General features: G+C 52.6%; 1 protein-coding gene across 6 annotated transcripts in view; it reads left to right on the forward strand.

The window, feature by feature from the left end:
- Nucleotides 1–15,468, forward strand: part of LOC8061248 (helicase and polymerase-containing protein TEBICHI) — a 64,827-nt gene that overhangs the window by 36,375 nt on the left and 12,984 nt on the right. For 4 of the 6 annotated variants that reach the window (XM_021445863.1, XM_021445866.1, XM_021445864.1 and 1 more), the window contains 5 exons: nt 7,588–7,806; nt 7,891–8,008; nt 8,240–9,216; nt 10,890–11,084; nt 11,377–11,636. In XM_021445863.1, coding sequence (XP_021301538.1) covers nt 7,588–7,806; nt 7,891–8,008; nt 8,240–9,216; nt 10,890–11,084; nt 11,377–11,636 — 1,769 coding nt within the window. The remainder of the gene's footprint in view (nt 1–7,587; nt 7,807–7,890; nt 8,009–8,239; nt 9,217–10,889; nt 11,085–11,376; nt 11,637–15,468) is intronic. The other 2 variants (XM_021445867.1, XM_021445865.1) reach the window with 2 other exon arrangements.

The following is a 15,468-nucleotide window of genomic DNA, read 5'->3' on the forward strand; positions in this document are numbered from 1 at the left end:
CCGGACTGCTTCAGCCCTTATCTAGGAGACCTATTCAGCACAGGATCTCTCTTTATGCTGATGATGTCGCTGTCGCCCTTTTTCTCCAACCCAGTGCAGCAGACATAAATTTATCTTTACAGCTCCTGCATTTGTTTGGGGAAGCCTCGGGCCTCCAAACAAATGTTCAGAAAAGCAACGTGTTGCCGATCTGCTGTGCTGAGGACCTGACCCTCGTTCAAAACATGCTGCCGTGTGAGGTCTTGGACTTCCCTTGCATGTATCTGGGTCTGCCCCTGTCCAATAAAAAATTGACCAAGGAGCAGGTCCAACCCATCATTGATAAAGTGGCTGGACAGCTCCTGGGATGGAAGGCTGATTTGATGACACGTGCTGGCAGGGTGATTCATGTGCAATTTGTGCTTACGGGTATCCTAATTTACGTTGTTATGGCAATTGATCTTCCGCCTTGGGCTCTCAAAGCCATCGATAAGATTAGAAGGTCCTTCCTTTGGAAGGGAAGAAGAGAAGCAAATGGGGGTCATTGCGTGGTTGCCTGGCCCAAGGTTTGTCGCCCCCGAGAATTAGGCGGACTGGGAATATCTGATCTGAAAACATTGGGGATTGCCTTGAAAGCAAGATGGCCCTGGCTGGAGCGGAGTGCTCCTAGCAAACCTTGGGCTAATCTGCCGGTCCAGGTCAGCAAGGAGGTCGCTGGGCTGATCCCGGTCGCGGTTCGTACAGAAGTGGGGAGTGGAACTAATACCTTCTTCTGGAAAGACAAGTGGCTGGATGGTCAGGGAATCCAGGAGATTGCTCCTCTTGTTGTTGCTCTGGTTCCCAAAAGGCGATTGAATAAACGTACTGTTAATGAGGCCCTTCCTGAGAACCCGTGGATAGAAGACTTACAGGGCGAAGTTGATGTGGCTGCTCTAACTCAGTATGTCCATCTCTGGGATATTTTATCTAGGGTGGAGCTGAATGAGAGCATTCCTGACAAACATGTATGGAGCCTATCCTCTTCAGGCCAGTATTCAGCAAAGAGCGCCTACACTGTCCTGTTTAATGGAGCCATCGCTTTTGAACCTTTTGAGAGAAATTGGAGAACTTGGGCGCCCCCAAAATGCAGATTTTTCATGTGGTTAGTGGCCCATAACAGGTGCTGGACTGCAGACAGGTTAGCAAAGAGGGGCCTCCCTCATCCTGATTTGTGCATCTTGTGTGACCAGCATGAAGAAGATCTCCATCATCTTCTTGTGGGATGTGTATTTGCAAGAATTTTTTGGTTCACCTTCCTCTCTTATTTTGGTGCTGCAACCCTTGCTCCAGCACCTGCTGATCAGAATTTCGATGAGTGGTGGAGAAAGATTGATGGTGCTGTTCAAAGTGACCTAAGAAGGGGCGTGAATTCTCTGGTAATCCTAGGCGCCTGGAGTATTTGGCGGCACAGAAATGATTGTGTTTTCAACGATGCAACCCCAAATGTTAACTTGGTCCTGCACCTGGCCAAGGAGGAGGCTGGTCGGTGGAGTGCGGCAGGGGCTAAGGGGATCTCCCTAATCTCTGCCCGAGCTTCAGCTTAGTTGTCTGCAGGGGGTTTTCCAATGGTCGCCCTTGTATTCCTTCCCCGGTGACTTAGCTGTTTTGTTTTAAGGCTATGGGTGTGTGTGTTTGTGGGGTTTTGCCTCTGTATGGGTTTAGCCCCTGTAAGACTTTTTCTTTTCTTCTATTAATATAATGATACGCAGCTCTCCTGCATGTTCGAGAAAAAAAAAGAATTCCGCATCTTCTCTCAAGGGGACCTATCAGTCGACGACTACTGTCGACAATTCAAGCGCAAAGCTGATGATCTTCGGGACCTTGGCCAGCCCATCTCTGAGGCGACCTTGGTTCTCAACATCATTCGGGGCCTGAATGAACGGTTCACCATCATCGGCATTCATATGCGCCGCACCACTCCTCTCCCTACGTTCCTGCAAGTAAGGGACGAGCTTCGCCTTGAGGAGCTTACCATGGCCAAGACTCCTCCAGCCACTGCTCTCACCGCCCTAGGAGGTTCTGGTGGCTCCAAGTCTGCTGCTCTTCCCCATCAACAGCAGCCACAGCCGCCCCCACAACTACAACAGCAGGGCAGTGGCGGCAACAGCAGCAATGGTTATCCTCGCGGTAAATGTGGCGGCACGCCATAACAGAGGCGGTGGCGCGGTCCCTCCGGGAGTGGCTCTGGCTTCAGGGGTATGCTTGGCAACACCAGCGCTCCTCCTGCGGCTCCTCCTACGGCAAACTACTACAACCCGTGGACTGTGTCCATCTATATGTGGCCTGGTCCCCGGGCTCCGACTCCTCATGCACCGGCGCCACCTACGCATTAGGCCTATGTTGGATCAGCAGGCCCTTGCAGCAAGCTTTGAGACTATGTCTTACTCAACCGCCACAGCGGGACTGGTACTTCGACACCGGTGCTACTAGCCACATGGCGTCCGACACTGGTATTCTCTCTTCCTTCTCCCCTCCTCCCGCTCATTCTCCCTCTTCTATTGTTGTTGGCAATGGTAATTTACTTCCTGTCACTGCCACCGGCACCACTCATCTTCCTTACAATTTTAATCTAAACAACGTCCTTGTTTCTCCTAATCTCATTAAAAACCTTGTTTCTGTCCGTCGTTTCACCACTGACAATAACTGTTCTGTGGAATTTGACCCTTTTGGTTGCTCTATTAAGGATTTTCCCACACGGAGCGAGCTCGTCCGATGTAACAGCTCGGGACCCCTGTACCCTCTGCAGCTCCCAGCATCCGAATTCCTTGCAGCAATCTCCTCCACTCTTTGGCATCAACGTCTTGGACACCCTGGTCGCAAAGCCTTGTCTAGATTAGCTTCTACTTCAGCTATTTCATGTAATAAAGGATCTTGCAATACCCTTTGTCATGCATGTCAACTTGGGCGCCATGTTCGCCTTCCTTTCCAGACTTCGTCATCATGTGCTACACACTCATTCCAATTAATTCACTGTGATTTATGGACTTCACCTATTACTAGTGTTTCAGGACATCAGTATTACCTTGTCATTGTTGATGATTTTTCTCACTATGTCTGGACTTTTCCTTTATGCAAAAAGTCTGACACCTTCCCTACTCTATCTGATTTCTTTGCCTATGTCCGCACTCAGTTTGGAGTTACGGTATAGGGCATTCAAGCGACAATGGTCTTGAGTTCAACAACTCAAGTTACCGAACTTTCTTTCTTGCTAACGGCATTCACCTTCGTGCGGGAACGAGTTGCCATTGGTGGCGTTCGTGTTCTCCATGTTCAAACGACCTCGCAGTTCGTCGACGTCTTCACCAAGGGGCTACCCTCCTCTGTCTTCACCGAGTTCCGCTCCAGTCTCAACGTTCGGCCCTGCAAAGCTTCGATTGCGGGGCCGTGTTAGCATTTAATATGTCTCTGTAACTGTGCAAGCGCCTAGGCACCTGTGCTGCGCCTGGGCACTTATGTGCTATAGTTATTAGCTACTTTCTCTAGATCCCAAGAGCTGGTTTCACAACTTGGCTCCTTGGTTACTCCCTCTATATATATGTAATCCCTCCTCTGTAATCGATAATTGATTAATACATATCTTCCTTCAAGACCCATGTATGGAAACTATATAGCTACCTATCTAAGGTTAGCCTAATCAATAGAGAACACAAGTTTAACATGGTATCATGCTAGGGCCTTCTTTCCTCCTTCCCTTCCCACCCGTCGCCACCAACCCTTGCCTGGCCGGCGCACCGCCGCCGCCGGAGCTCTATGGTCGGCCAGCCTCCTCCTCCCCCACCTCCCCCACCTACTTCTACCAATTTCCTCCTCTCCCTATCTTCCAAAACTAGGCTCAGATGGCCGTCGCCGCCGCTGCCCTCAACCACTCAGGCGCCACCGTCTCTTCTCCTCTCAGGGCGGGCGCGCCGGCCGTGGCCCGACCTCCTCCGACCGGCGCTCCTCAGGGTGCGCCTCGCCCCTCTTCCCCAGCCGCTGCCCTGGCCTCCGACGCGGGTGCGGCCCTGTAGCCCGGCGCGGGTGCGCTGCCAACCGCGGGCAGGGGCGCAGGGGGTGTCGCTGGCACTGAGGATGCTGAGCCTAGCGACACCGTCGCCGATCCCGCCGCTGCCCATGCCGGCGCACTGGGGTCACTCTCCTGGGCATGCCGCCGTGGACAGCCAGCCCTCACATCATGGCTGCGACTACAGGGGCTGGGGCGGCTCAACCCTTTCCCGGCTCCGCACTCCCGCTGGTGACCGCGGAGCGCCCCGATTGCCCTCTCCTCCGCCCTCGTCGCTGCTCGAGCTCAGTACGCGGCAGCGCGGCCACGTCTGCGGGAAGCAGCCCTCGCTTGGGAGCGCGAGCAGGATACGACCGATGCCCTAGCTTGCCAGATTGTCGAGGCGGAGCAGCTCCTCATCACTCTTGCCTCCTACGATGGTGGGGCCACCTCTGGCTCGGCGGGCCACCGCATGTCTCGTACCGCGGTCCTCTGGCACGACTCGGCCAACCCGCTCGTGGCCCAACTTCACTACCATGCCAGGGGTGTCCAGAAGATCCGACTCTTGGTTCCGGTTGTCCTCGAGCCCGAGTCACCTTCCTACGCCCGCTGGCGGGACCTGGTCCTCCTCACTCTACGCCGCTACGCCCTCGAAGACCGTCTCTTGGTCCTCGTCCTCCTCGATTGCTCTCGCCACTACTCCGCCATGTCTGACCGCTCCACCATTGTCGTCACTCCTTGGTCCTCTCCCTCCCGGGCCGAGCGGGGGTGGGCGGGGCTGTGGCGGCCGCCGTCGCCACGGCGGGGGACGTGGTGCAGGTCGTGGGGGCAACACGACGCCGACACCACCACGAAGAGCACCCTGACCCTCTTAACACAACTCGTGGTTAGGGCACATCTCCATGTGTCCGTTCCAGGCTCCCGGTGGTGAGCCTCGCTTGCCAGCGGCCATGCTCGCTGGTGCTCCTCCGGGGTTCCCCTAGCGACTCCGTGGGTGGCACCTCCCGGCGCGTACTCCGCATCCCCATGGGCTACACCTCTCGGCGCCTCGCCTGGGCCTGCCGGTTGGGAACCGGCGGCCTTGGCGAACTCTTTCAGCACCATGGCCTTGACACCACCTGTTGGGCCAGAGTGGGTCGCCGACTCTGGAGCTACTTACCATTCCACTCCAAACGCTGGTATACTTTCTTCGGTTCACCCTCCTTCCTCTCTTCCTTCGTCCATTATGGTGGCAAATGGGTCGTGTCTTCCTGTCACATCCGTGGGTGCCGCCGGCCCTCATGGCTCCTTTCGTCTTCCTGATGTTCTTGTTGCACCTTCTATGGTTCACAACCTTCTTTCTATTCGTTGTTTTACAGCTGACAATTCCTGTTCTGTCGAGTTTGACTCTTCTGGTCATACCGTGAAGGATTTGGCTTCCCATTGGCCTCTGCTCCGATGTGAGCACGGGGCCTCTTTACACCCTTTGCTTCCCGACGGCTGCTTCACCTTCACCGTCCGTTTTGTCAGCTGCTTTCACCGCCACTACTTCCTCCACTACTTGGCACCAGCGTCTCGACCATCCTGGACGTGATGCCCTAATGCAGCTTAGTCGTAGTTCCGATATTCGATGTACTTGGGCTCAAGATGAGCATTTGTGTCATGTGTGCCAACTGGGTCGTCATGTTCGTCTTCCTTTTCATAGTTCTTCCCATGCGGCCCTGACCACGGGTTGTGGACACCCTAAACCCCGGAGGGACACCAACAAGCATGGCCGCCGGTGGGCGAGGCTCACCACTGGGAGCCTAGAACGGCCACATGGAGATGCGCTCTGACCATGGGTTGTGGAAAGTGGGCCAGGGTGCTCCTCGTGGAGGTGCCGACACCGTGTTGCCCCCATGACCAGCACCCCGTCCCCCGCCGTGGCGACGGCAGCTGCCACGGCCCGCCCACCCCCGCTCGGCCCGGGAGCAGGAGGACCAAGCGGTGGGGGAGTAGCTGCGAGAGCAGTCGAGGAAGTCGTGGAGACCGATACGACCTAGACTCCTTGCTGGAGCTCCTCCATGACAAGGTCGTCACGGACCTGCAGGAAGGTGGGGAAGGGTCGCTGACGAGTGATCCACGTCTGGAGGTGAGTGTAGCGATCGTTGAGCCCGCGGAGGATGTTGAGGACCAGGATACGGTCCTCCACGGGCCAGCCAAGGTCGTCGAGAGAGTCCGCCATGCCCATCATCTTGTGGCAGAACTCGCTGACGGAGAGGTCGCCCTGGACGAACGTCCGGAAGCTCGCATCGAGACGTAGAGCCCGGGCCTCGGCGTTGCCAAGGAACTGGCCCTCCAGCGCCAGCCAGGCCCTGCGAGCGTTTAAAGTGTTGCAGACGAGGTTGTGGAGGTCTAGGGAGATCGTCCCCAGGATCCAGGAGAGGACGATGTTGTCGATGCGCAACCACGAGGCGGTTGGGACCGTGCCCACGGTGTCGAGGAGGACGTGGTCGTCGAGGGCATAACGTTGGAGGGTCAGGAGGACCAGGTCCCGCCATCCGCCGTAGGAAGGCGACTCCGGCTCGAGGACAACCGGGACCAGAAGCCAGATGTTCTAGACACCACCAGCCTGGTAGTGAAGTTGGGCCACGAGCGGGTCGGCCGGATCGTCCCAGAGGACCGCCGCGGTGTGAGCCACGTGGTGGCTGGTCGAGTCGGAGGATGTGGCCCCGACGTCGGGCGAGGCAGGAAGGCCAAGGGGCTGCTTCGCTTCGGCGATCTGGCGGGACAAGGCATCGGCCGCATCTCGCTCGCGTTCCCAAGTGATGGTAGCCTCATGCACGCTGGCCAGGTCTGCCGCCGCAGTGGCCCGGGCATCGACGAGGGCAGCGGCAAGGGCGGAGTCGGGCGGTGGAGGCGGGCGGGGAAGATGGAGGTGCCGGGGACGCGAAGCAGGGCGTTGTTGGTGGCGGCTGCTGCATCCAGTGGCATCCCCAGCCCGGTGGCCATAGCTGCAGCGGCCCCTGCGGCCAGGGAACCCACATCCGTGACGGCGGGTGCAGCGTCCACGGCAGCGGCATCGGCGCCCGTGTCGTGGTTCTCCGCGGCCAAGGCCCCGTCGGCAGCGGCACTGGGCGCAGGTGGTCCCTGTGCGACGGAGGAGGAGGCCCCTACGGAGGAGAAAGCCCCTGCGGACGTGTAGGTGGCGCCGGGGAGGGGCGCAGGCGGTGGACGACTTCGGGCGTACAGGTCGCGGCGCCAGGCAGGGCCCCTGTGGGCGGACGGGCTTCAGCAGGCGGCGCGCCAGAGTGCAGGGCCGCGGCGGCGGCCATCTGAGCCCAGTTTGGGGAGGTAGGGAGAGGGGGAAATTGATAGAAGTAGGTGGGGGGAGGTGGGGGAGGAGTCCGGTCGGCCATGGAGCTCCGGCGGCGGCGGTGCGCCGGCCAGGCAAGCCAGGCAAGGGGCGGCAGTTGGGAAGGGAGGGAGGAAAGCCCTAGTCTGATACCATGTTAGAAACTGCAATTTCCTTGATTAGGCTAACCCTAGACAGGGTAGCAATATAGTTGCCATACATGGGCCTCATGGGCCTATAATACTCATACTCTAACATCATGTAATGCTTCTTTCAGGAGATTCCTATTGCTGATGTTTGTGAGACATTTAAGGTTGCCAGAGGTATGATTCAGGCGCTGCAGGAAAATGCTGGCAGGTTTGCTTCAATGGTCTCTGCATTTTGTCAAAGACTTGGTTGGAATGATTTAGAAGGCCTTGTTTCGAAATTCCAAAATCGTGTTTCTTTTGGAGTTAGGGCAGAGATTGCCGAACTGACATCAATTCCATTTGTCAAGGTGTGCTTCAATTACCATGCATGTATGAATTATCTAAGTGTCGCTGCATCTTATTTCAGTATGCTAATGTAAAATATGAAATAGGGCTCACGTGCAAGGGCTTTGTACAAGTCTGGTCTGCGTACTCCTGTTGCCATTGCTGAAGCATCTATTCCTGAAATTGCAAAAGCTCTTTTTGAATCTTCTGCTTGGTCTGGGCAAGGTACTCTTTCAAGCATTCATGGTTTGATCTTTTCCTTGCTACCCTTTTTCGTGTACTTGTTCTCTATGGATCTAATTGTTGACAATAGCAGTGGTGGTAGTAGTAGTAGTAGTGGTGTTACAGATGCACAAATTAGTTTCAGTTGCTTCTGGATATGTTCAGTAATAAGCTTGCAGATACTTTGTTGCTTGTTTTAAGCCTACTCTAATGTCAATCTGTTGAATTGACTAGATTCTGGTTTACAACGAATGCAATTTGGTATAGCCAAGAAAATAAAAAACGGAGCTCGCAAAATTGTCCTGGAGGAGGCAGAAGCCGCCAGAGTAGCAGCATTCTCAGCTTTCAAGTCACTTGGTGTGGAAGTTCCTCAGTTCACTGCACCTCCACTTGCAGCTGTTGAGGACTATCCAACTCGAGATACCATAGACCAAGCTAAGTCCAACAAGCTAGCTTTTGGTACCCATGCTAGAGATGATAAAAATAAGAATAGCTGCTCTGATTATGCTACCCCAAGGGGTTCTACATACAGTCTAAGAAAGGATGCAAACCCTGCTCCTTCCATTCAAATGAGAGAGAATGCAGGACTATCTAAAAATGTGAAAATCACTAGACAGGGAGGAGCATCATCTTTGTCAACAGAAATTGCTGATGGATTGAGTAGTAGAGATGTGGCTGACAGAGGCCCTGTCCAAGCATATAACTTCCCAGGGGGCTTTGACTGTTTTCTTGATCAATGGTCTGCTGCTAGCCATTTTTTCTTCGATGTCCATTTTATCAGGAGATCGCTGAAACCATCTTCGAACCTTTTTGAAGTTTTTGGGTTGGCTGTCTGTTGGGAAAATTCCCCCATATACTACTGCAACTTCCCAAAAGATCTAGTCACTACTAGTAACAATGACTTCAGGGAAATGTGGGGTAATTTTCAGAGAAGATGGGAAAAAATAACTGACATTATGCAACAAAAGAGTGTCCAGAAAATGACATGGAATTTAAAGATCCAGATTCAGGCACTTAAATCACCTTATATCTCTTGCCAACGGCTTGAAAGGTTTCATCTTGACCATAAAATGCTAGACAAAGTTGAAGTGCTTGACAACTCATATGTGTTGTTATCACCAGTCTCTGTCTACAATGGATTGGATATATGTCTGCTGGCGTGGGTTCTATGGCCTGATGAGGAAAGCAGAACGGTACCAAATCTCGAGAAGGTATATCATATATGCCGTGTTCTGCAATACCTTTAGCTTTTCATTGCTGATTGCCTGTCTTTTCATGCTCATTTTTTATGTCTGATTTCTTATGAACGGAGAGTGAATAGGTCTCAGGAATTAATTGATGTATTGCATTAGGCCTCATAGGCTGATTATATAGGGTACATAGGACTAACACCCCATGTGGATAGATAATGTGGTACTATTCCTATTTACTCTAACATTGAGCAGTCCAGCCGAATAGGCTTGGGTGCTAGGCCCATGGCCAGACCATAGGGTGCCTATTCTAACACACCCCCGTAGTCAAATCGTCAGCCACTCTGCACGTTTAGACTGGACCTAAACTCCGTGAACAATGAAGAAGGCAGCCCTTTTTCGTGAAGATATCTGCATATTGTGAAGAGGTGGGAACATGCAGAACAAGACGAAGTGAAGATCGATCTCAATGTGCTTGGTTCGCTGACGCCGAATCAGGTTGGAGGTCATGTAGATAATACTGATGTTGTTGCAATACACCAGTGTGGTGCGCCGGAGAGGGGCATGCAGCTCGAGAAGAAGCTGGTGCAGCTAGGTAGCCTCTGCAACTCCATTGGCCACTGTGCGATACTCGGCTTCAGCATTGGATCTTGATACCGTGTTCTGGCGCTTGGAGGATCGGGAGACAAGATTGTTGCTAAGGAACACTACATAGCCCGAGGTGAACTTGCGGGTGTCCGGACAACCGGTCGACAAGATCAGTCGAAGTAGACGGTCGCAGCAGGAGAACAAGGTGAAGAGTGCCTCGAACATAGCGAAGAATTCGCTTCAGGGCAGCAAGGTGAGGCTCCCAGGGGTCGTGCATATGAAGGCAGACTTGATAAACAACATACACAACGTCTTAGCGGGTGAAGGTGTAGTGGAGAGCTCCAGCAAGACTGCGGAAGTTTGTAGTGTGGTGCGGAGGTCGATGGTCGGCGATGGTGCGCATCTAGGTGTCGCACCAGAGGATTCTTGTGCAACTGCAGCAGCTGTGGCTGGACACTTCTTGGTGGTGCGTGCCAGGGCCTCGTTGGCGCACTGGGCGGCGGTGTCGCGATCCTTAGCAGCAGCTGCAGCCTCCTCAGCCTGAAGGGCGAGCGCTAGGGCAGTGTCGTGCGCGTCCTGGCGTTCGCGCTCGAGACGTTGAGCGGCAGTGGCAGCAGCAGCTTTGTTTGCCTTCTCCTCGGCGAGGCGATGGGCGAGGGCGTCAGCCTGGATGGTGCTGAGGAGGCGTCTGTGTCGTCCCCAGCCTTGGGGGTAGGCGGAGATGGTGCCATAGGAAGCAGCATGGTAAAGAGGACCGGCATGCGTGGGGTGTGGGCAGCAGAAGGAAAGACCTAAACCTAGGCGGCTGATACCATGAGAGCGAATATGTCTCAGGAATTGATTGATGTATTTCATTGGGCCTCATAGGCTGATTATATAGTATATAGGACTAACACCTCATGTGGGTAGACAAGGTGGTAATATTCCTAGTTTCTCTAGCATTGAGCAGCCCAGCCTAATAGGCTTGGGCTAGGCCCATGGCCAGCCCATAGGGTGCCTAGTCTAACATGAACTATGCAATAGCAATACACAACTGTTAATTTTGATGCTTGAGCTATTCCCAATAATGTAGTACTTTTTTTATTTTCATCCTTTGTGATAAACAGTTTGTCAAGAGACGACTTCATAGTGAAGCTGCTGCTGCTGCAAATCGTGATGGAAGATGGAGAAATCAGATGCACAAAGCAGCACACAATGGATGCTGTAGACGTTCTGCACAGACACGAGCTTTGTATACTGTTCTGAAGAAATTACTTACTCAAAATCTTTCTGATTTGGTTGAAACAATCGAGGCCCCGTTGGTACAATTCGTATTCTTACGTAATTTTTGGGTTGCATGCGGTTAACTTGTTTAAACTTTGATGCTTTGGATTGAATATCTGAAAATGGCACAACTAGAATCTTTTTGGAAAGTAGTTCAAAACATTACAACTTTGCTATAGTTTTATACACTTCATAGTAGTATAAGTTAGTGTATAACAGTCAAATCATCCTATTCGTACCCATGTTGATATCCAAAATGACACTTGTGATCGGAATACAATATTTCTGCTTGTATTATGCTTGAATATCTCTATGCATTTATTTTGACAGGTTAATGTTCTTGCTGATATGGAACTTTGGGGAATTGGCGCTGACATGGATGCTTGTCTCCATGCGAGGCATATTATAACAAAAAAGCTAAAGGAACTGGAGAAAGAAGCTTACAGATTAGCAGGCAAGAATTTCTCTCTAAATGCTACTGCTGACATCGCAGACATTCTATATGTACACCTAAAATTGCCAGTTCCAAAAGGTTGTGAGAAAGGGAAGCTGCATCCTAGCACTGACAAGCAGTCCTTGGACCATCTAAGGTATTTTTCATTTTTCCCTGTTGTTAATTCTGAACATAAACATGTCATTTCTGCTAAGTTGCACGGATACGGATATGTGTATCGGTATCGGAAGGATACATATACATGGATACAGCAATTTCCCAAAAAGCCGATACGCAGATACGTTTACTATTTAAAAAACAAAAATAAAAAATAATAATAATGCAGGTCTAATTTAAAACTGGTAACAATAAAACATCGCAAATATAGTTGTCTCAAATTTAGGAAATTAATAAAAGGCATTTAGGCTTGCAATTCATGCAGCAGCAAGTTCCTATTCCTCATTTGTCTCATTGTCATCCCTTATCCACAACATCAACCTGCGGAGCATCCAAACCAAAAGTCACAGCTTGCAATTCAGGTTCATCAAGGGACAGGTCCCCCTAGCACGAGCATTGGCACTAGCACTGCTCATATTTGGAGACCATCTACTGCATAAGCAATAAGCAATAATCACTAATTGCACTACAGAAATAGAACGGATAGAGAATGGGGAGAGGAAGACAGTGAGGAGCAAAGAAATCAAGCAACAGGCGGCCAAGAACTGAAGAAGCAGAGGAGATCGAGAACTAGAAGGGGATTAACTCACGGGAGTTTCTGGAGCCTGGATCCACGTTGTAGGCTTGGAATCTCATTGTAGAATGTTAGAGAGAATAGGGAAACACCATGCAGCCATCGGGGGGGGGGGGTGTGACCTTCATATATAGCCAATATGGCTGAGTGTACATGCAGTACATGGCACGTGCTAATCATACTAAATATAGCCTTGCCTAATATACACTTGCTTAATGTACACTTGCCTAATGTATATATCTATCACCTGCCCTCAGTCGAAGCGTTAGGATCTCAGATGCAGAGACTGGGCCGAAAATCCTCAAACAGCTAAATCGGCAGACCCTTGGTCATGATATCAGCAAACTGATATTTGGATGGCACATAGAGAACGCGAACTTCGCCAAGAGCCACCTTCTCACGGACGAAATGGATGTCGATCTCAATGTGCTTGGTACGGTGGTGGTGGACCGGATTGGCTGTCATGTAGACTGCGCTGACATTGTCACAGTAGACAACTGTGGCAACTTTCAAGGGAACGTGAAGTTCGTGAAGAAGTTGAAGCCAACAGCACTGCAACCACATGAGCAACAACCCGGTACTTAGCCTCCGCATTGGACCGGGACACCGTGGTTTGCCATTTGGATGACCAGGACACCAGGCTGTCGCCGAGGAAAACGCAAAAGCCTGATGTGGAGCGGCGGGAGTCTGGGCACCTGCCCAGTCAGCGTCGGAGTACGCAATTAGCTTGTCAACAGGCCCAGTGCCGATGTGGAGGCCAGTCGACAGCGTGCCCTTCACGTATCGAAGTATGCGCCTGATCAGTGAGATGAGCTTTGCGCAGGTCATGCATGAAGAGGCACACCTGCTGCACAGTGTACGCCAGGCCGGGGCGAGTGAGTGTCAAGTACTGGAGAGAGCCGGCGAGACTCCGGTACGTGTTGGGGTCGTCGACGGGAGCGCCCTCCGAGGAAGATAGCTTGGCACGAGAGTCAACGAGTGTCGACGTCGAGTGACTTTCGGCCATGGTAATGTTGAACATTGTGAAGCGGAAAGGGGGACGCGTGGCCTGGTAATATTGAAGTGTCGATGCAAGAAATAGGAAGATGATGACCGTTGCCAACTGTGATGGACGGGATAGAAGAGTGTTGACGAGATAGGAGTATACCATCCGAGTTGTGCATGTGGGAGGTGGCGCCAGAGTCCATGACCCATTCGAAGTTCTGGAGCGCCATCTGGTTTACGGCGGCGATGAGGCCGGCCTGATCCCTTGCTGGAGTGGATGGAGATGCCTGAGGTGTAGCGAAGACAGTGTGGGCCTGCGGGCGTGCACCCATGGGACCCTGACCGCCATAGGGTTGCCAGCCGCCAGGGCTGGTGCCCTACTGCCAGCCGTTGCTTGGAGGTGGAGCGCCGCCATGGGAGGCCTAAGGGTTGTAGCAGAACCATGGTCCCATGGGGCGGTTGCCCCTGTTCTGCCAGCCAGCACCGTTGCCTGGGCTACTCCACCCGCCCTGTTTCTTGCCGCCCCTAGGGCCCTTGGGGGGAGCGCCAGTGACGACACCAGATGAGATGGAGCGGCACCCTGGAGAGGTGCAGGTGGAGCCTGAGGCCACCATGGCACAGGCAGCCGTGGTCTTTTCATCGTTGGTGAGACGCAACTCTTTGAGGGAGAGCATCTCGCGCGCCCTGGAGAAGGATGGCAGTTCAGCAGAGTTGGCGATGTAGTCGGTGGTGGCAGTGTAGCGCATGTTGAGGCCTCAGAGGAGACTGAGGACAAGCTGGGAGTCCTCAATGGTGTGACCGATGTCCCGACGAGCAGCGGCCTTGATCTTGAGGCGCTGGCAGTACTCGTCAATCGTCGAGTCGCCTTGCTTTAAGGAGTGAAACTCCTCAAGCAGATAGACAGCCCGGGGGCGCGATTGGAGTGGAACAGGCCTTCGATCGCCACCCACAGTTCGTGGGCAGACTGGTTCTTGTCGGTGATGGCAAGATCAAGAACGGAGTCGTAGACGGTGTTCAAGATTCAAGCGCGCTGGATCAGCAGCGAGGAGAGGAGCAGGTCCGCCGATGTGGCGGTGAGGACTGAATTTGCTACACAGGGCCTAGAAGAAGGAAGCCCACTTGGTGAAATTGGGATTTTTCATCTCCAGGGTCACCGGAATGTGAGTCTTCACGTTGACGGCGGTGTAGGGGTGGATGACGACGGCCTGCGCGGTGGTGGGGCAGCAGGAGCTGCTGCGGCGGCTGTGGCAGTGGCCGCAGCACCGTCGGCGTGCAGTCATGGTGCGCGGGTGCAGGTGCAGGAAGGAGCAGCGCACAGGGAGAGGTGGAGAGGGAAAGGAGGCGGAAGCGGAAGGCCAGGATCTAATTGATTGTTGATACCATGTAGAATGATAGAGGGAATGGGGAAACACCATGCACCCATCGGGGCGGGGGTGACCTTCATATATAGCCTGTATGGCTGACTGTACATGCAGTACATGGCAGGTGCTAATCATACTAAATATAGCCTTGCCTAATATACACAGGTGCTAATCATACTAAATGTAGCCTTGCCTAATATACACTTGCCTAATGTATATATCTATCACTCATCACTGGTGGCCAGCGAGCGGAGGCTCATCGCCGGTGGCCGGCGGACGGCGTCCGGCAAGCGGGGTTGCGGCGTCACCAACCGGGGATGCAGCGCAAGGCGCGGGCCTGCGGGAGTGTGGGCATCGGACGGAGGCTTAAGGCGTCAGGGGCAGAGGAAGGGTTGTTTACTGGGCTGGGCCGTATCCACAAGGCTGATATGTATCAGCCCATCTATCCCTAATTTGTGAAAATAAAAAAAAAAGGATACCTCAAGGATATGTATCCTGGGCGCATCAGACACGTATCTGTATCCGATACATAACGGATACGTGATACGTGGCTTCCTGGATGTATCTTTGGAAGTACTTGTGCTATTTTAGATCCCAACATTATGTTTGGAAAATTTTTAAATGTGTCAGTATATCTGGTGTGTAGTCAGTGATGGTCCAGTGGTAGCTCTGTGTGAGTAAAGGTATTTATTATGTTGTCTTTATGAGAGCTAGAAAAATGCTGGTGGGCGACATTTTATTATCATTTGATCATCTTCTGGGCATGCTTTTAGATTATCTTTGTGCTAGTATGCACTCTTTTTCTGTTTTTTTTGAGTCAGTTAATGGAATTAACTCATTTTTCATCCCTAATTAAATACGTGCATTTTCATTGCTTGTTCAAAGAATATCTT

Source organism: Sorghum bicolor, chromosome 8 (genome assembly GCF_000003195.3).
Source record: "Sorghum bicolor cultivar BTx623 chromosome 8, Sorghum_bicolor_NCBIv3, whole genome shotgun sequence".
NCBI classification, from domain to species: Eukaryota; Viridiplantae; Streptophyta; class Magnoliopsida; order Poales; family Poaceae; genus Sorghum; species Sorghum bicolor.